The 21293-nt window shown below is 40.2% G+C and overlaps 1 protein-coding gene across 6 annotated transcripts; it reads right to left on the reverse strand.

Annotated features, from left to right (window-relative positions):
* Positions 1–192: 192 nt before the first annotated feature.
* zfr2 (zinc finger RNA binding protein 2) lies at positions 193–20653 on the reverse strand. Of its 6 annotated transcripts, none has more exons than XM_061032804.1 (19): positions 20498–20653; positions 17537–17777; positions 16550–16664; positions 15775–16002; positions 14420–14760; positions 13936–14124; positions 12593–12833; positions 11612–11799; positions 10912–11031; positions 9619–9776; positions 8913–9039; positions 8609–8817; positions 7712–7880; positions 6651–6825; positions 3863–3951; positions 3151–3246; positions 2538–2649; positions 2187–2284; positions 193–1900 (listed from the first exon to the last, which is right to left on the reverse strand). In XM_061032804.1, the coding sequence occupies exons 1-19, from the start codon at positions 20548–20550 to the stop codon at positions 1727–1729; spliced, it is 3123 nt and encodes a 1040-aa protein (XP_060888787.1). In that variant the 5' UTR covers positions 20551–20653; the 3' UTR covers positions 193–1726. The 6 variants fall into 6 exon arrangements, with proteins under 6 accessions (XP_060888787.1, XP_060888777.1, XP_060888750.1 ...); XM_061032794.1 differs by having other exon boundaries at positions 16550–16667; XM_061032767.1 differs by having other exon boundaries at positions 17522–17777.
* Between the last annotated feature and the right edge of the window lie 640 nt (positions 20654–21293).

Below are 21293 nucleotides of genomic sequence, written 5' to 3' on the forward strand. Positions count from 1 at the left end.
CAGACATGCTCTGCAGCTCTGGTGACAGATATGGACAGTCAGCTCACTTCCTGACAGACTGTCCATATTTCATGAGGCTACGCAAGAAGTTACGCTGTGTGGCTTCTTTCTCTGTATTTAGCCCAATAAACATTTTTTGAATGGAGTTAAATATTCAGGGACACAGACAGATCACAGACAAGAGAAAAAAAGTGGCTTAAAAGGGTTTTAATATCTCCTTTTAACTGTAGGCAACACTACAAAGACATTCAAATGATAGGACAGCAACGCTCTCACTTTTCCTTTTAAAAATACACAACAGTTTGCAACATACTTCAGAAATAAAATAAGCAGTACTTATATATGATACTCTCGGTAAATGAAAAATCTAACAACAAAAAAAACTGCACAATAACTGTCTCACTTTTAAGCCAAAAGAGTTGTGCATCAGTCCCTTCGCTGACCCACATCTTTGTGTAATAATAAAGGTCATGACAATATTCACTCAGTATTGTTCCTCTTATTCTTTGTTACACAAAAACATGACGCAGGCACAAGGAAGAAGGTCAAAGGACTACTTGATCATGACAGTAGATATTCAGTCTTATGATTCAAACTAAAGCTTCTTTCTTCTGCTAGCCATACTCTGGAAGAAAAAAAGATTACTAGGCATTATATTATCTGAATGATAAAAGTATGGCTGCATACAGTAACATTGTCATTTCTTAAGTGCTTCATTCCATCAGCATGCTACAAACTGTGCAACATAAGACCCCTCTCTTCAGAGACACATCTACGCTCCAGTGTGAACTCCGTTTCCCACAAATAACAGTGTTGTCTTTTAAGGGATAAGTTTAAAATTAAGTTATTTTAGCATTGCCTTAATTTTTTTTTTTTTTAGGTGCAGGGCTTTTGGCTTTCTCTTTTCAACTCATCTTCTTCAAGTTTTCAAAATATATTAAGCAAAATGTTGAAACATTAATACAGGCGACTTTAGTAGTGGAAGCGAAGAAGAGTTCAGGAAATGCTTCTTTTTTTTTTTAAAGGTTCACTCACAGCAACACACTATTGTATCATTTATGTGTCATCTTAGGCACTATAAACATCACAGTACTTTATGTGTGTAAATCCTAAATAGTCCGTCTCCTCTGATCTCTCTCACAGTTTCAAAACATGAACCATCTCTCATATTTAAAAAAAATAAACAACTAAAAAAAAAAAAAAAAAACACATTTCAGTGTATAAATCTCATGCACCAATGTTAGTTCAGTGAGTCCTGACTCAACTGTGTGATGGTTGAACTGAAGTGGCCTGAAGAGCAGCCAGGTTCAAACTTTTCAAAGAGAAAAGTTGGGTAACAAAGCTTAAGGTGCTGTTGATTTAACTGAAGGCTTTAAAACCACAGAACACGATGACGATCTCTGGTCAGTAGTTAGTGTGCAAATCGGTTTGTTTTAAGATTTGTTTACTGAGCCAGTTTTGTCTGCACTCTTTAAAGATGCTATTTCTGCAGGGAGTTACTATACGTATACAGGGGAGGGGGTTTGCAGTCTAGAATCTTACTCTTCAGTCTCTTCCTCTGACACATGATTCCTCTATATTCAACAGCAGACATGTAGCTTACAGTATACAGTCAGTTATATGTCATATGTGTATAGCTGCGTGTTAAGATTGTTTTCAAGATAGGAAAAGTTGAAACATGTGACATTCTGCCAGTCTCTAAACTAATCTGCTCTGGAGGCAGAGGTCAAGCATCTTCTGCTTCTTCCTTCTTGTCTTTCTTTCCCTCCCCCTCCCCCTCGCCGGTGTCACTGCCGTCCCGTCGACGTTTGCGGTTTCGAGCGCTGGCCTTAGACGCCGGCAGTGACTCCATGCCCAGAACTTTGTGGATCTGACGGAAAGCGAGCAGCCGCAGAGCATGCTGAAATCAAAGCAAACAGGAGAGACAAATGGACATTTGAAGTGTTAGGAATCCTTTTTTGTCTTTTACACCTCAACATGACAAATAATAATAAAGACAGGAAACAAGAGGGAGGTGTATTTTGGGTTTGTAGTGTTGGTTACAGAAATAACATTAGCACACAGTAGCTCAGCTCAACCTTTCCATTTCTGTCTTCAACCACAGCATGAAAGTGTATCATCATTTATAACGGACTCAGAAGCTACAATTTTCAGCAGCCAGGGCTTAAAGTGCACTGCATGTTTACCTGAGCGCTGGCAGTTATGTCCTCTCGGGCTTGAAGCATCATGCTTTCCAAAGCATCCGTTTGCTCTTTCTCACAGGGGTCCGTCAACCCTGGTCCATCTAAAGGGATGGGAGGAGAAAGATGTTAAAAAAGCACAAGTGATATGAAGGAGTTATTGTATCAGAGGCAGGAAAAAGGTGTTTAATTCAAGTTCCATACAAGTTTTTATTGAATTGACAAATCAGAAAGTGTAAAAGAAAACAAATATTGACGTCAAAGTAATACAAATTCCGTATGGACACATGGCATTCATCAGCTGGAAAGATCCTGAAAAGTACTGTACTTCACATCTTGTAAACATGTAGATTTGACCTGGTAACAAGATTCCTGTGGAGATGCATTCCAGGACTCTGCGCATGGCCTCTCCTGGACTGAGTGGGCCCGTAGCACTGCTGATCACTTTCTCCACCAGCAGCTCCATGGCCTGCAGACACACAGACAGAGCACACACTGAAACAGAAGACAACACTCTCTACCATCCGATGTCTTGATGGCATGTTACTCCTGGTCAAATGTTCTGATTTCTTCTCATACAAGAAACCGATAAAGCGTTGATTTAAAAACTTAAACGTAATGAATGATTGTAAATATAATTTTGATGGTATTTTTGTCTTATAGAGCTGACTGAAAGAAAGTCACGCTCAAAAGAAGTTTAAAGTTCCACTTGAAGGGCAACAACCTTGCAAATGTGGCATGATAATTTATAAAACCTCATTAGCCATAGGATTTATTTATTTAACTTTATTTGTAAAAGGGACCATGTACAATATTAAACATAAATGTTGCCATTTGATGCATCGTAACAAGAGTTAGCTTAGAGCTAGTTTACATCTGCAGTCCCTCAGCAGGTCACAATTCATCAGATATACTACACCAGAATAAATAAAAAGTGAATGAGTTGTGATAGACAGCTGAAAGAACTCACCCAGCCAGGCAGCTTCCCCCAGGTGGGAACGCGCTGACATAAATCTCTCAGCACTCGAATGATGATCACACATGACTGCAGCCCGTTGGCACGAGCCTTCAGAAATGAAGAACAAAAAAAACCCACATTACACATCATGTAGAGGGCATTTCTGTGGAATGGACGGTCCGTGTGACAAAAGTCTCACATTCAATCTATCTCATGAGTGGTATCAAGGTGGCTATTCAAAGTTACCTTCATCAAAATAACTCAAATCAATTCTTGTTTTAGATTGGGATTAATACAAAATGTTAAATCAAAAACAATGTTCTCATCATGGCGATGGTTAATGATTAGCTGCTTCTGTTACCTGACTTCCTCCGTGTTTACAACTAACAACTAAATGAAAGACAAACCCAACATGACAGAACAAGCTGCAGCCTTTATCAAACACGGCATCAATTAATAGTAGATAGGTCACAATTGGAAAGCACACTGTTACCAATAACTTTGTTAAAGGCTGCATTCCATTTCGTGTTTGTCAGCCAAGTCATTGTTTAAGTTCTTAGTTACACATGTGCTCGCCCTCATGCTGGTAAACAGAAGGTAAGACTACTAAATCATCTCAGGTTGTGACTGTTCGCAAAAAGAGGAAAAGTACCTCTTTCTGCAGAACAACCTCTGCTGCGGTGTCACAAACAGGAAGGAGCTCAAGTTATATCGATGCACTTACCTGAAACCATTTGGCGTGACGGAGAGCTGCCAGGTTCTCCAGACATTTTCTCTTGTTCAAAAGATCAGGAGGGTCCTTCTCAGCCACACCTGGTGGAGATAACATTTACTAGCTCATGAGTTACAGTCCCACTAATGCTAAATCAGATCACAGCAATTCATTTACGTTTTGTGGTTTATGTAGAGAAACCAATCAGGGATGGAATTCTATAACTCTGGATGCTGGTGTTTATCTCTTATAACCTAACATAGTACGGCTTCTTTCACACTTCTAGTTTATGGGGAACATCAGAAGGGGACCACACATTTCACCATTCAATAAGAAAAACTGAGTGTTTTTATGTTTTTACAGGTGCTGAGAGGACAAAGATGACATTCACTTGTGTGTTTATTTAAGAGTCAAAGAAAAGTGCAAAATCAAGAAGGAAATCCATGGTGTTCAGAACAGTGAATAAACCACATACATATTTGTGCAACATCACGAGAATACTTACATTAGCTAACCTTTTGACTTATCAAACAAGATTTCCCTAATGTGTGACTTAAAGCATTATTACATCTATGAAGGCCCTGAGAAACATTCATGGTCTATTTTAAGGCCTGAAATGGGGGCTCATAAATCCTTAATGACAAGTCAGAATGTCTGCTGTGAGAGGTGAAAAGACTTTTTTTTATTAAAGGCTATGAACCTCGTTGAATTTTTAAAAGGAGAAGTGTGCACACTTTCTCTTTGCCTCTAAAAGATCCAAGACAGATCAAAATACTGTCCTATATTTTTTGTGGCATGGATGGAAAAGGGGCTCCTTATCTTTCATGACGGTTGTTCTTCATATGGTCTGTTTTCCTTACTCCTTCATAATATGAGTATATCTACCCTCCTTCAATCCGGCTCAGTGAAACATGCTTCCTCTTACTGTATTCAGGCTCTTCACTCCAAACATTTCTAAACTATGTTTTAACAGTTACCCTGTTCAGGACCCATGTTTAGACCGTTTGTCCACTTTCTCTTTGCATTAAAAACTTTAAAAAGTTGTATCATTTATTCAGTAAAAATGTAAAGCTATTCACATTTAGAATATGCTTAAAGTCAAACTGAGTGTTGTGGATTTCCTCTCTTTTGCATTTGACTGACAAAAAAAAAGGAGGTTTTAGATCCTAGAACATACTTTTCCACAATTTTTAAATATTTTATGCCTAAATACCTTCGGGTTTGTCTCAATCATTAGCATGATTATTTCCATCAATTCTACTTTGAATTAATAGATAATGGTTTCTTTTCTCATCAGGAACTAAGGAAACATGCCAAGCAAATCAAATATAAAGTTTCAAATGCAAACCAAGTGAAGCGCAATAAAGTCTCTTAAAGAAGAAGACAAAAGCTTAAGATGTACTCCGTTAGAGAGAATAAAAAGTTATTTTGTAAAGAACAAAAAAGCACATATTGCTCCTTTTTTTGTTGGATTCAGATATTCAGTAACTGAAAAAGATGTAAGACACATTTACAAAGATGACAAATGACAGGTTTGTCATAAACATCAACGTGGTCACTCATGACTGCGATGAGCTCATATTTCACCAGATCAGCCCTGGGGCTTTCCACACTTCTTTGTTCACTAGAGCTGTAGCAACAACAGATGACGTTAGCTTTCTTACACGGCAAATACATGAGAAAAACAAAGCCATATTGTGAAGTCTACACTACCATACCACTGAGAATCAAATACCCATATTTATCATGCCTCTTAGAGCTGGAAGCACCCGAGTCCCTCAGATGATGGAGAGGAACAGGGTTTCCGTCTCTGGAAAAGGTGAACAAAAATGGGCAGCCTGGTTCTTTAAATGCTCTGTTCTTAGTGGTATGTGAACAAGTGTGGTCTTCAGGTTAGCCACTGGCTTGCCTAGGTCTGCTGATACAGAATTAGGGGAATTGATCAACAAACCCAAACAAAATTTGAAAAAATAAAACACAAAGGCCACAGAAAACATTTCTAACATGTTTTCCAAATGTGAAAAACACATTAAAATACGAACAGTTATTGGAGCAGGCAGAGGAGTGCTTGCAACATACAATGATCTTGACTGGTACATGGCAGGGGAAGTCATGACTGGGGATCTTATTCTTTAAAAAAAAACAGATCATTGTGAGGCAATAAAATGACACTCCAACACCTTATCACTGATAATGCCACAAATGATGCAGGGATGACAAACGAGGGAATGGAAGTCTCTGGACCTCAAAATCCCCTCGCAGGTTTCATGGCCACACATTTAAAAAAAACTTTTCTCAACGGTCTAATAAAGAAGCAGAAACTGACACCATTTGAAGCAGGTTCATCCCTGGGCATTATCTGAACACTGATTATCACTTCAGTTTATTCTCAAAGCTTCTCAAAGGTTTGATCTGAGCATGTGTTCACCAGATAAACACACACCCTCATGGCACAGAAAGGTCGGAGAGCCCGGCTTTTGGTTCCCATGTTGTGGTAACAGAAATAAAGAAATTGGGGACTATTGTGAGTGCAGGAAATGGGGGAAATGAAAGGAGTGGGACAAATGAATGCGTGTTAAGTTTTATTTCAGGGCTTAAAGAAAAAAAAAAAACTTTAGAGTGGGCTTGGTTAAAAGTCCCACGTCTCATTTTGAAGCTTTTCGGCCTAAAATTTAGGCTGTAACTGAGTGGAAGGGCGGAGCAAAGGGTATATATATATATCTATATATGTATATATAGGTGTATTAGACACATTGCTTACATTTTGTTGTCTGGTACTGAAAGCTTTGGCTTCTCTAACCTTTCTCAGCCGATTTTCCTCCTGCCTGCTTGTCCTTCTCAGCAGCAGTGTCCTCCCTCATCAGCGGCGAGGTGAGAGAAATGGTCACCTGCATTTTGGGCTCCTTGCTTGAAAATATCACGATGTTCGCCTCCTCGGGGTGAGCCTGCACCTCATACTGATCTTCAGAAAAAGTCTGCCAGTTAAAAGGACACTTGGGATTACTCACTACAGAGGAGGAGGGTGTGTGGGCAAAGACTAGCCTTGTATGACAAGGAAGTGGGGGCAATACTGTTCTTTTTTTTTAAAATCTTTTGGTTGTGCAATTTATTTCTCTAATTCAAATGGGGTCGTGACATTAACATGAATATATATTTCTCCATAATGCATTATGTCTTATTAATTGTGATATCTAGGAAGTAAAGGGGCAGTTAAGGAAGAGGAGCCCCATCTCACTCTGTAGGATTCAGGTGTCATAACCAGGCAGTGAATCTAAAGATCAGTCAAAAGCACCTTTAATCAAACATTCATTACAGCTAATGCTGGAGGGAGGAAGAGTTAGGAATCACAACACATCACAACCTTTTGTTGGCCTTAAATGCTAGCAGTGTTTTGTCTCTAGGTCCCACCATATCTTTAAGAAGTGTGTCTGGCTGTGGAGGACAGACGTTCATGGTCACTAAAGACAAATGAGCTGCTTTTTGAGGATGTCATGTGATTTGGCAGGGGAGTTTTCTGGTTTGGTATTTGGGTTGTTTAGCGTCAGAGGGGAAAGTTCTTATCTGGATCTTGTGACACAAATCATAAAGCAGCAGATAAAAAATGATTTACTTAAAAACAAATCTACAGCAGCTGCAATGATGATATTTTACAAAAACAGTTTAATGCCTAAACTAGCAAAGAAAGGTGTTTCTCCTTGTATTGGGTTATATTGACACTTTAAGATCCAATCGCCAGGAAATCCTCTAATAGTTTAAGATAAAACATAACGTGTTGTGATCGCAGTTTACCTTTATTCTTCCACCCCTCAACCTCAACCAATGCCTTAAATCAACAGTTTGTAACGGGGGAGGTTTTCTTACCTCAAGCTCATTGGGCAGCTGTTTTGCGATGTTCTTCAGTAAAGAGATGGTGGGTTTCTTGGCAGTCAGCAGGATAAGCTCAACGTTTCTGTCCCCGCGGAGCAGGAGGCCTTTGGCCAGAATTCCCACCCGCATCACGCCTTTAAGCAGCCGTGCTGAGTTCTCTAAACTGTCAAGAGGGAAGAGGCCAAATTAAAGACATGAAGGACTGATTTTACAGTCTGCCTAATATTTGAGTGCCTGTTGAGGCGACTAGGTGAATATTCTACAACTGATATGTGATCATTTGCCTTTTCATAGGATAAAGCGTTTGGTTGACAAACAGAATTAAAAGTGTGTTTTCCACAGACATGCTTCATTTTCTTGCATCATGTTTTTACACTCCAGAGCACCAGTAGTTAGACAGAGCGTCAAGTCCATACAACATGTTTTAGTTTTTTTTTGTTTTTTTGGGGGAGTTGAAAATGTTCTCTTTTGATTAAGATACTCTTGACTGTCACTCACAACAAAGAAAAATAAATCATAGTACTCTGCAAACGTGTTTCTTTAACCACTAATTGTGATGATTTCATAAACATGCAGCTCCATCACCTCTTATGTGCTTTAGAGGAGAAAAAGGAAACCTCTGAGGATATGTACGAACATAGCAACATGACACAACCAGAGCTTTTCAGCTGAAAACCACAGCACCTCCAAAGAAAAACACTTGAAAAGGCTTCTTTAAGGTGTTACCTGTTTGCCTTCAATAATGGTTTCAGTTTCCATTACATGTACGTTGTCTGTATAATGTGTCCTGATTTTAAGTGCAGCTCAAGTTATCCTAAAGCTTCAACTAACTTGTATTTTCCAGCATTCCTTGATGAAAATGTGAATTTTCTGCTCAATTGCACTCTTTACCCTTTTTCATCTCCTCCTTCAGTGGCGGCAGCAGGGGCAACAACTGGTGTCTCCTTATCCAGCAGGGAGTCTGACACCAGTTTAAGTGCTCTTTCAGAGTGAGAGACGATCCTCTGAACAGCCTGCAGCTCGTCCTCCACGGGGTAAATGGTTGAATGTTTAGCCATGATGTGACGGTCATCAGGAGAGTCTGGTCGACGCACACATGTCTTCAGGGAAAAGTGGGAACAAATGATTTGTTAAAGTGACTTTCAATGTCTTTCAGGATTCTAAACATATCAAACACTGCAGCTGCATGGCTCACCAGTAGAGGGGGCACCGGCATACCAGGCCGGCTCATCAGCGGTGGAGGTGCCATCCTGCGTCTCTGCTCCCCCCAGTACATCTGCTCCTCCTCCATCCTCCTCCAGTACATATCCTCCTCATATCTCCTGCAGGAGAAGGGGAGGCTTCATCTTTTACATCAAGTCATTTAGTTCCACAGGGAAATGTTATGGCTGTCATTAAAAGTACACATTACTTCATTAAAGAGCAAATGACAAAAACATTTACTCTAATCTACCTTTGATCATAGAAAATTATTATTATTATCATCCGTAGGCTCTGTGTCAAAAGCTGAGTTGAATCCAGTGTTACCAAGAATTGCATTACTACTTGTAACACAAAAGTTCAATTAGAGGACCTGAGGGTGAAAAATATCATGAACATGTAGAAATTTACATCAGGGGCCTTAAATATGTCTGTGCAGATTCCATGATAAAATCCTCAAGTGACTCAATTCATATGAATTTCCTCAGGCTGTTGAGAGAATGTATATTGTTGTTGATGGAAGAGCCCTTGTGATGGAGCGGGGTCAGAAAAAGGTAGGAAAAAAGGAAAGGAGCCTTTTAAATGAGGCATGAATTTCCTTGAACATCCATCTGTACATGCAGACAGTCAGATAGTCTGTTTTTATGATTCCCTCTTTACTAATATTACCTTGACATAAAACGTAGTTTAATAACTTTTACCATGAGTCTAACCTCATCTCAATGTGCCAGCGCTGCTCGTCGTCTCTCTGCCTCTTCAGCACTGCTTTCTGCTTCTGCTTCTTCAGCTTGCTCTCCTGCAGCTTCCTCGCTCGGTTACTGGGCTTAATTTCCACAGGTAGCTCTGGGTTTACTTTCTTCTAAAGAGACATAGAAAGAAAGACAAAAAAATATCAGGGTTATTTAGCAAGACTTTAGTGAAAGTCAGTTCACATATGAACCTGCTGATTCTCAGGCAATTTCCAATCTGGTTAAAAAAAAGTATGACCTTTAGATCTTGGCTTTCATCAATTCAAAGTTAGTATATTTACCCCTTATGACGACATTAAAAAGACAATAAACAGATCAATTTACAAACTCAAAAAATGACAACCTTCAGGGACAAGCCAGTCATTCTCTCAGCTACTGTTTTCTCATTCAATGTCCTTCCTCGTAAAATTGCCACAAAGCAATTTTTTTTACAATAATTATTTTAGGGGGCTTTATGCCTTATCTATAAGACAGTGGATACAGTAGACTTGAACTTGAACCTGGGCTTCCTGCTTGCAGGACTTTTGCCTCTGTACATGGGGCAAGACCTGACCACTAGGCCATCTGCGCCCCTACAAAGCAATTTTTTAAAGAATTTTTCATGATTTTTTAAAATCTATGTTAACTAGCTTGCAATTAAAAAAGACTTCCTGGCTTTGCTGGTAAATGACAGAATAAATCGGCATATTGCTGCATTCTGCTGATCAGTAGAGTGGTGGGATATCATTGATTGGGCTGTAAATCACTTTGCTGTGAGCATCTGAGTTCTCACCCCAGTGCTTCCATACACAGCTCTTAAGGGCTGCAGAGTTTAACACCTAGTTTAACATTGCAGGGCCCCTTAAGACAATCTCCTTCACTGTAAACTTTGTGCATCATAAGGTCAATAACACACTTCTATCCTTTAATTGACAACATGATTTACTGTCTGAATGTAGCTGTTAAAAATATATTTTGTGAGCTTTGGTTAAATTGTAAGCATGTGTGAACTCTGGTAAATAAATAGTTGAATCAAGTGTAATCATTTGAAAAAAAGATATACATATGTAACTGAGGACACCTGGTTTGTGTGTTTCACTTAATTAGCAAAAACACAGAATGTGTGCTGAGAAAAGGCAGAGCAACCTTTGTGTATGTCTATACTATTTGAATGATACTGTGGACAAGAACACAGTCGGACATTTGTTGCTTTTTAAAATACAAAATCTTTAAAAATATGCACCACTGATGTTTCTACTCTCTTACTTTGTACTGCAGTCGGTGCCTCCTTCCTTTCAGGTGCATGTCTTTAGCGTTGGGGTCGTTGAAGCTGCACTCACACAGTTTACAGTGGAAGCGGATCACCTTGCCATCATCATTACGAACCTGAGACACACAGACTGTTCAGATACAGACAACTAACACAACATAAATGATCTCATACTCTAACTATAAATACAGAATACTTAATAAATGACTACAATTTAGTCCTTGTCAGAATTATTCTTGATACTTGAATAATAAATAAATAAAATCTTGATCAAAACTAGTCCACTGGGTCAAATGGAAATACAGTATACATGTGTTTTTAAAAATGTAAGAGACCAAGCTTCTGTGAGGAAAATGCTTTACAAACTACAGGACTGTATTCATTTAAAGAACTTTGCACAAACGTCTTTAAAATATCAGCTGTGATACTATAAAGACACAGTTGTAGACTCATTTTTAAAAAAAGGAAACCCCTAAACAAAGCATGTAACGATCAAACAAAATGTTTCTATAGTAATGAACTAATGAATTTTCTGCAACTGTGAAAGCCCTGTATGATTAACTCAACCATTATTAAATCATAATGTGCAACAAGTATTTGTATCTGCTTATTAAGCTACATTCCTCTGATACTGTAGTTATAGTAATTAATTTGTCTATGTATCAATTTATATGACACCCTTTTTTTTTTTCTTACCTCCTCTACATAGTCGTGTCCCACTGGCTGGATGTCTCCCTGGCCAGCTCTGTCACCATCCTCGTCGTCACTCTGAGGCTCTAACTTCTGAGCTGACTGTTGCATGGGCTCCTCCACCTTGGCAGCCACAACGACCACAGCTGGTGCTGCCGTCACTGCAGCCACAGGAGCGCTGGCAGGCTTATTGGCTAGACGGCAGACACAATTAAACAGATTAGAGAGAACAAAAAGTATTTGTAATTTCTCTCTTGTATCATATTCCAAAGGTTGATGAAGAGATCTTTCAGGCACTTAAATAAATACTGTCAAAAAAACATTAATTTTTAACTTAAAGGCATACAATTTTAACAGTCCCCCCCTCCCGTTTCTTTAAGATAAGATTGCTTTAATTTAAGAATAACTGATACACTGTATCCTCCAGCCTCAATCATCAATTGATTGATTCAAGTGTTCCAGTACCGTATATTTTGAAGGAGCTCATTAATTATATGAGTGTCTGCAAGCAGTCAACAACCGAAAAGGCAAGCAAAGCTGCGGCGTTGACAATAGACTAACATCAAAAGCATCATATGCTGCACTGTAAGTGCGCTCATCAAAATAAACCTGGGAGCGGATTTGTACCAGGGTCTGCCATTTGGTGATGACCTAAGTAGAGGATGAACAGCGCCTACTTAATCTTGTTCAAACAAACCGGCACATCACTGAAGTTTAGCACCAGGGTAAACCTTTCACCTTGCAACTGTTCAGCAGAACCTTATTTCTAAGGTGGAGAAACACTTTGTCATAAGATATACAGTATGTCTGAAGTAAATCAAACCTAACTAAAAAATAAGTTGCGTTGTAATTTAAACATACAGGGTGGGTAAGTAGTACATTAATGTCAACATTTACATCTGATGGGTCATTGAACAGCAGTTATTTAATACTATATGGGTAAAAAAAAGCATGCCTTGTCATCTGAAAAGACACGAGTGGACTTACAAATGACAGTTATTTTGGATGGAGCTGGTTTCCTGACTGGTGCTGTTGTTTTGGTCGTGGTATTTACAGCCACCTGTTTGGGGGTCACACTGGGAGTTGTAGTGGTTGATACAGAGGAAGGAGTGGACGTGGAGACTTGAGGTTTGCCAGCTGTCGAGGTTGTGACAACTGGAGCAGAATTCACCAGCACTGGCTCAGTTGAAGGTATAGGTTTTCCCAGCTTGGTGTGAAGTTTCACCACCTTTCCATGTTTAAAGAAGACACACAATAGCAGACTCAACCATTTAAGGCATCTGATACTTAATCCCACCACAAATCTCTTGGGTGGGATTTTGTTCCAAGGCTTGACAGCTCAGAAGGAACATTACATGAGGACACTAAAATCCTGTCGAATACAGAAATCATGTTACGACAATAGCATCTACGACTGCCAGTATTTTCTTAAATAAGTATTGAAACACTTAAAGGGATACTTCACCCATTTGCATTAAGCTTTGTATCATTAGAAACCTGGTAGTATTTTTGAATGGCCGTGCATCCCGCCCTCATTTCCCCCTGAGATGGGAAATCTTTGTATTTTGAAGTCTGAAAAGGAAATGACGCAAAAATCGTCATTTTGCGTCATTGGAAGCTGTTGCGGTTAGCGGTGTGAAACTACAACGCTAGTTCCTCATATTTTAAACCACTGAAGCTACAGACCAATCACAGATCAGTGGGTGGGACCTCACTCCCAGAATCGAAACTAAACGTCTGCCATATTGCTTGGAAGCTATGCTAACAGGCTCAATGGAGAAAGCTGATAATGGCGAAAAAATATAAATACAGCGGCGAGACGACTGCTGCCGACAGGCCGGTCTTGTGTCTTGGCTGCTGCCGCCGCTGGCCGCAGGGGCCCTGGCCGCCAGCAGCCGAGACATAAGGCCTGCCTGTCGGCGGCTGCGGTGAGGACGAGGAACCGGGGCGGACTGGTAGTATCGGTGCTCTCACTGTTTGCCTATGGACACAGACATAGAGTCTGTTTTCTGCCAGGAATTTCCAAGATACCAATTCCTTCAGGAAGAAATCTCGGCATCAGTTGAGGAAACGGCCTTATGTGTTGAAATAAATATGTCTGTAAACCTGACCTTAGTGGGAGTGGCCTGCGGTGCTGTGCACTCTGGGATTTGGTGTCTTTCATCCACATGAGCCAAAAAGACACTTTCTGCTTTTTCTCGGCCAAGAAGGCACCAACTTCAAAATGTATTTCACATTTCTACAACATATATGACCCAATGTCAATACAGATTCATGTTTCCATGGGTGAAGTATCCCTTTAAATATAAAAGGATCATAGCAGAACTAACCTTCTGGTGTTTGGCCCCACGGATGTGGGCGGCGTAGGCGTCCACTCCGGTGCAGGAGACATCACATAACTCACAGCGTAACTGAGTCTGAACTCCTCGTGGACCATTACTTGGACCCGCCTGACCCCCAGATTTCAGAGCTGCCTCCTTTTTCTTATGTTTCTGGCCCTCAAGGTGCTCCCGATACGTCTAATGTGGTAAATGAAAACCAGTTAGTACACTCCCAAAAACTAATGAATGTGTTACGTTTCATTATTTTTCTGATGAGATGGGACTCAATGAAATAAAATCCAAACAGACAATATCATATACTTAACAATGTCAACCAACTATGCAAGTATGTTGAATGTTTGCATTGACAATAAAATGTTGTATTCTGCACCTAAAGGTTAATATTGTATTTTCTGTGGACTTTTTTCTACTTCACAACATAATAAAGCTTTTATATCAAAAGCCTTTTAGAAACTAAATAAAATGATCCTACCTGAGGGCCTGCACAGCTGATCTTGCAAATGTCACAGTAATGGAGCTGGGGTTGTTTAGGGGGCCCTTTAGGCTTCTGCAGCTTGTTTTGGTGAAACATTGGCTTTTTGTAGGTGTTCACAGCTGGAGCTGTCACCATGTTGCTGCCTGAATTGCTCCAGGAAGAGCTTGTGAGCTGCTTGGGTGGGAGCTGGATGGGGGGCTGGGGTTGAGGCTGTTGTGGCTGCTGTGGCTGTTGAGGTGGAGGCTGCGGCTGGGTGAGAGTCTGCTGGGCCGGCTGGTAATAGGAGGGGGTGGAGGTGGAGGTGTAGCCAGTTGAGTCATAAGTGGAGTAGCTAATGCCTAAGGGAGAGAGAGAGAAGAGAGAGAGCACATAAGATGTGGGTCAAACTCAAACAGCCAGCAGCCATGAGGCAATAAGCTGCACCAAGAAGCACATTCCTAACATGGTCTTTGAAACAGCATCAAGCAAGTAATAAGCAACTCCAAATTTAACTCCAGTAAGGCATCAATCTGCAAACTCCTTCACCCTTATCCTAACTAAATAAAATGATGCCAGGGGCAAGAACTGTCCAGTTCAGAGTTCATAGAAGTTAACTCAAAGAGCTTCTGCTGTGCATGTTAGAAGTATCCCTGCCTGCTTTAGTGGTTAACCTACAAACTCTGTAAGCCACCGTGTTAGCAAGTTCTTAGAAAAACATTTTGTACCACCCTTGGACCTTAAGCACAACCAATATAAAGAAGTAATGCATCAACTACTGTGTGCAAGTAACTATGCAACAAAAATTGAGATTATTTCATACATAAGTCTACTTATACTGAAGCAGCGTTGCAGGAGAATATAGGGCAAGAAATGCTTCCTACTGCTGCACGCTACAGAGAGATTAGATTGCCAGTCTAAGTTGCCTCCGACATATTTTAACCAGTTTTGTTTTTTTGTTGTTTTTTTTAACAAAAGAAGGTTGTTGTTCAATTGGAATCACTAACTGATGAGGAGACAAGCCTGGGTTGTACTTCTAAAGTATCCCATTTGACAAATAAAACCCTGCGGTATAAGTGGTTACAAGTGCTCAAAACCTGCAGTTGATCATAATATCTCCGTTTTTCTGCGCTTGTCAGGTGATGTAAACCTGTGTCATTCTGAAGAGATTGTCATTGAACAAGCCTCTGCTGTAGCTCCACAGATTGATCAATGGTGGCAACCACTTTCCTGATCTTTTGTGCCAGTCACATGACACCTCTATAAACACATACAGTATCTAATATAGTTTGTATAGTAAGCATATTGGTCACAAATTTTTTTTATTTTTTTGATGACTAGTAATCCATTTTATCTTTTGTCTTAACAAACATTACCTGAATAGGTGGTGGCAGAAACAGTGGATCCAAAGGAGGATCCAAGGGTGTATGATGAAATGGGTGTGGGAGGCTGCTGGACACTGGTGGACACTGGGTAGATGTTATAGCTGGTGGAAACAGGGCTGGAGGGAACCAGAGGTTTAAGTGCTGTTACCTGCCTCTGGGGAGGAGGAGGTTGGTTGTACACAGTGGAAGGAGCTGGACTGTAAGCACTCTTTACCCCTACTGAAACACAACATTGTGGGTAGAGAGAGATGAGTCATGATTAAGCAGAAACATGGACACACGACTTCTTAAGACACTCTCACAGTTTGAATTCGAGCAGAGACGACTAAAAAAGGGGACAAAAGCAACACAAATGATCCATGCCTTGTTTCGCCACTATATAATATACCGATTAAGTCTTTTAATCTGCTTCAGACCCATTGCAGTCGCCTCCTGCTGGCCATGAGAAAGAATGCAGCTTTAAAACAGTTCTGTGTGGGCTTCACATCTGAAACCAAGAGGTTACGCTCACTTCTTATAAACAATCCATGGGTCAGAGATATTTGGTGTCTTATGCTAGTAGCGGCTGATAATGTAGTCTCAAACTAATAGCCTCAAGTAGACATAAGGATGCCGCCTCGTGACATCACTCACGGCAAGTTATCAGATTTTAAATAGGCCCCTGTGAAGCAGCACTCCCCAAGACTTGAAGACAAACTTGATATGTAAAATCCTTCATGACTTAGCCCTGACATAAAGTCATTAGAGTAACAATAAACGAACTCACCTGTCTGGTAGTAATTCTCTGTGGGTGTCCTCTGAGCCGGTGCTATACTCGTCTGGTAGTACTGTTTATTGTCATAGGTAGTGACAGCTGCAGGGCGCCCATAGCTGTAGTTGTCCTGCTGGTGTTAGAAGCATTGGTAAACAGTGGTAAAGAAACATAGTTTTCATTATAGCCACTGTGTCTGATCTGATAGCATCATTTACATAAGATGGAAAACATTGTTGTTTCTACAATTCTACGATTCATTTAGCAGACGCTTTTGTCCAAAGCGACATACATCAGAGTGCAAGTACACAAGCAAGATCTAGAGAGGAGGAAACAACGTCAGTAAGTGCAAATGAACAGCTTACGTCTGATCGGACACACGGCGCTGACACGCACTGCACAGAGGCAAAGTACAGTTGTTTGTTTTTTCATCAAAGTTAATATATCATCATCAACAACATCGACAGCTGCTCTTGACAGTTCTAATCAGCACAAAAAACATATCGTCATCATCAAGCATCAGCTTTTTTTCTTAAAGGTGCAAAGGTACTCTACAGGTTGAGTGGAGTTTGGTAGTTTGTTCCACTATCAAGGGTGAGAGAGGAGAAGAGTGAGAGACGTAGGGAGCTGTTGTGAAGGTTGGATCAGATGCCTTACATTGGCAGAACGTGGTGGGCGGGAGGGAGTGTAGACCTGGATGAGTTAGTTTAGGCTTTGTAAGCGAGCAGCAGGGTTTTAAATTTGATGCAAGCAGTAACTGGTAGCCAGTGGAGGGAGATGAACAGTGGAGTGACATGTGCTGTGCTTGTTTAGGGAAAAATTACACAATGTTTTTGAAAGCTGGTGGAAAAGGGGCAGGCCTTGTTGTCTGCTTGTTTTTTTTTTGGCTAAGAATCTTGAGTATTAAATGACTCAAAACAACATACATTAAATCCAAAACAACCAAATCATGCAAGACGAGAATAAAAAATCAGAAAGCAGACTGACCGTGTCCGAGTATACCTGGTACGTCTGTGGGGTGGTGGTTGGCTGCGGTGGTGCGGGGGGGTCTGGCTGCCTGTAGGCATAATCCGGGGGGGCCTGGTGGCTCTGATAGGCAGGGTAAGGGGCAGAGACCACAGGCCTGGCTGCCTGGACAGGAGCTGGAGAGTAGGAGGCAGTCACAGCATGAGCAACAGCCGGAGCCTGCTGGACGCTGTAACTGGCTGTGGAGGGATGGGAATAGGCCGGGGGAGGCTGAGTACTGATGAAGAAGAGAGGAGAAGAAGTTAAGTGAAACAAGAAGGTAAACTTTAGAACTGCTGTCATAGGAACTTCATGAACAACATTAAACTTTAGAGAAGTCAGATGTCTTGTGTGTGGGGACTTCCTGAGTCTTTACTTTGGGTAAATCAATTCACATTAATAAAAGTCAAAAACAAACCAAAAGTCTTTACTGCTCTACCCTACTTCAACAAGAATCCAGTGTCCTTTCTGATTGATCCTGATATTAAAATTCTGTAATTTCAAACAAAAACTACCATAGTGGCTCTGTAATATTTCAATAAATTAGAGATGTGCTTTAACTAAATGCTAATGTTTGACAGCTTAAAAAGTCAGGGAAATGCCAAAGTAAGCACTCAATAATAAGCAAGACATGACTAGTTTTACCATCTACTAAATTTCACTGCTAATCCATCCAATAGTTGATGAAATCATAGTCTCATAACAACAAATTTGAAAGTTGAAGTGAAGGGATTCGTAGCGTCACTAGGTTTTATTTGTCATGCCCTGTGAATGAATCATATTGGGGCTATGCAATACTGGATATCAAGTTTTTAATATCAATACATCGATTCATCAATGCATTAAAATATTTTTTTTTATCCCAATTCAATATGGATTCAGAAAATCCTGAAATCGATTATGTCCAATGTAATGAATGAAGCCCATCTCATGAGGAGACGCTGTGGATACCACCATACCGGGATTTGCGGTGAACAAAGGCCCACTTGACTAAACAATGTTGGTTAAACACATTTTGAGGTCAGTTTGTTCTTAACCAATACAAAATAAATTTACACATTATTAAAAAAATATCAAAAGGTACTGTAATTAAATATCTGGGTATTTCTGTCATCTATGTGTACTATAGAAGTGATATTGAAGTTGTTTTTTCCCTTGTCAAAGCATCTTTGAGTTTCTAGAAAAGCACTATATAAAACTAATTTGTTATAAACTGTTACACTGAATTTGCTGAACGTTATTCCTGTATGTATGTCCTCTCTGCTGTTGCAGGTGGGTTACCCTCGTCAGCCACCGTAGGTAATCCTGTTAAAAGTGAGCATCATGACAATGAAACGTCTCTGTACTGTATGTACCAAATCACTGACTAATTTGACAATGTCGATTTTTTTTTCAATCAGGATTTAAGGATTAAGATAACTTCATATCAGAAGAAGTATAGACTTTGGTAGTAGAAGCGTCTTCCCACTCGTCTCCCACTTCAATAATAAACTGTTCAACGGAGTGCTTGGAGCACTTTCATTGAAGTATTTCACTTAATGCCGATGTTTTCTGAGTAGATTTATTTTTCATTGTGTACTACTTAAGTATTAGCAGCAGCGTGTTTGATGTTAATGCTGTTATTTCTGCTTTTTGAAGCACATTCCTTCATTTACAGCACATTTCCGTCATAGCATTTGTTTTGGACTTTTGCATCTGCTTTTGAATTAAGCACGTTTTTTTGGATTTGCTGCACTGGATTTGCTGCAAGTGGAGGTCGGTTGCCCTTGTCCTCCACCATGAAGTGATCCTGCTTATAGTCAGCATCATATGACACCGCGAAAACCCAATCTGTACTGAATGTAGCTTAATATATATATATATATACATAATATAAAATACGGGTCTTCTGAGTGTCCCAAAGGTCAGAAAGACCTTTCCGTGCACCGACACTTTGGAACAGTTTACCTCTGGACATTAGGCAGGCTTGTTCTGTTGAGGTTTTTAAAGTTAAAGACCCATCTGTTTACTGTTGAGTATGAGTCATGATTTCTCTGTATGTTTTTTCCTGTATTTTAACTGTATTGCTTTGTACAGCACTTTGATTTAAAGCGCTTTATAAATAAAGTTATTATTAATATCATTAACTTATTTGACTGTGTTGAATTATTTTATTTTTTTTGCCTGCCTGAGACTAATTCAAATCATTAGAAGAATAGACTTTGGTGAAACTGGGTGAAACATGCACAGAGATATACATGAAGGAATATGTGGTGTAGAGGAAACAGACCAGTCCTGTTTGTCAGGATTGCTGGTTTGAATGATTGCCAACATACCAAAACAACAACTCACAAAAGCGGAAACCTTTCAGACTTCATTAACTACAATAGTGCTCATTAAGCTTAAAAGAAATGTTAATTATATCTGATAAAATGTTTTATGGTTTACCTGTCTGTCACACACCATTGACAAAAACACCAACCTTTGCAAGATTGTACAAGGTGACCAGAGTTATTATTATTCTCTTCCTTCATAAAAGCATGTTGGTAGGCTTCTCTTGTGGTAGCATCAGGTTATTAAACATGCAGAAGCACTAATTGAGAGACACTGGACCTTCAGTAAAGCTTGATCATGACCATTAATCCTAAACACCGGCTGCAATCTCACCCACAACAGCTGCACCCAGACAGTCCAAACCAGCAGCATGACACTTTCAAACACTAACATTTGTTGTTTGTTTATTCTTACCGTAAGACCCGGTAATATCAGCCTTTTGACCGTACCGGGGTAACCTAATGTCAATCAGCGTTGGCCTGCAAAGCTCAGCTAGCTAACGTTAGCTGAAAGAACTAGCGGGACAAGCTAACCCGCTACGCAGTGACACCGCTCCAGTGACTTAATCTCTACCACATTACACCAGCGACTGATATATATGCCCCCATAACACACGCTGACATCAACCCACAACACCGGAATTACCTGTACTGCGGGCCGGCACCATGTGTGAAGCCGAAATAGTTGCTTGCAGCCATCTTGGCATCACCAGTACAGCACAGCACTGGCAGACAGACAGCAGTGAAAACCTGACGGTCAAGATAGTTCACTGCTTTACTGCAGCCAATGGAAACAGTCGTCTGAGACACCGGAACTGCGAACGACACACACACATTTAACACACGTACTGAGTGCGCTATACACACAACCAGGAATTTATATTTAAGCGTATTATGCCGACTGATTTAAACATTTTTTGTCATACATTTATTTCCATGCTATTATTGTTATTCTGCATGACATTTAACGCATGCGCAGTGGAAATACAAGCGTCTAAGAGAAGGACGCTGTTTTGCTTGTGAGACAAAAATAACAATTGAAACATTATGCAAAGTGTAAATGCAGAGTTCAGAATTAACAATAAAACAAACAAAGGATAGAACAAAGCAAGGGAGAGTTTTGTGTTGTATTTAGCTCTTCAGTTGGGAAGAAACTATCGTAAACGATGTTTACGCGGAAGCGGAGGTATGCTACAGAGCATGCTCTTGCTTCGCGTGTAATTTATTTACCTGCGGTTTCTGCGGAATGCTGCGTGTGTCAGTCACGCTTACACTGATTTTGAAGATACTGGTTTATGTTAACCCAACTACCAGGCAGTCAGTCAGTCAGTCAGTGAAGGAGGCAGGCCGTTGTCCACTAAGTGTCTGGAAATCTTAATATTGCAAATAGCTTACAAAAACGACCTTGAATTATAAGGCGTCAACCCAAGGGCAGAACAAAA

This window comes from Labrus mixtus, chromosome 3 (assembly GCF_963584025.1).
Source record: "Labrus mixtus chromosome 3, fLabMix1.1, whole genome shotgun sequence".
NCBI lineage: Eukaryota > Metazoa > Chordata > Actinopteri > Labriformes > Labridae > Labrus > Labrus mixtus.

Excerpts from the sequence above, each read along its gene's own strand:
- zfr2 (XM_061032760.1), bottom strand. The coding sequence starts at position 20,550 with ATGGCTGCAAGCAACTATTTCGGCTTCACACATGGTGCCGGCCCGCAG. Across the intron at positions 11,032-11,611 it reads GACACGACTATGTAGAGGAG|GTTCGTAATGATGATGGCAA; the intron begins GTAAGAAAAAAA and ends TGTGTGTCTCAG. Across the intron at positions 3,247-3,862 it reads GTCACGCCAAATGGTTTCAG|GCTCGTGCCAACGGGCTGCA; the intron begins GTAAGTGCATCG and ends TCATTTCTGAAG.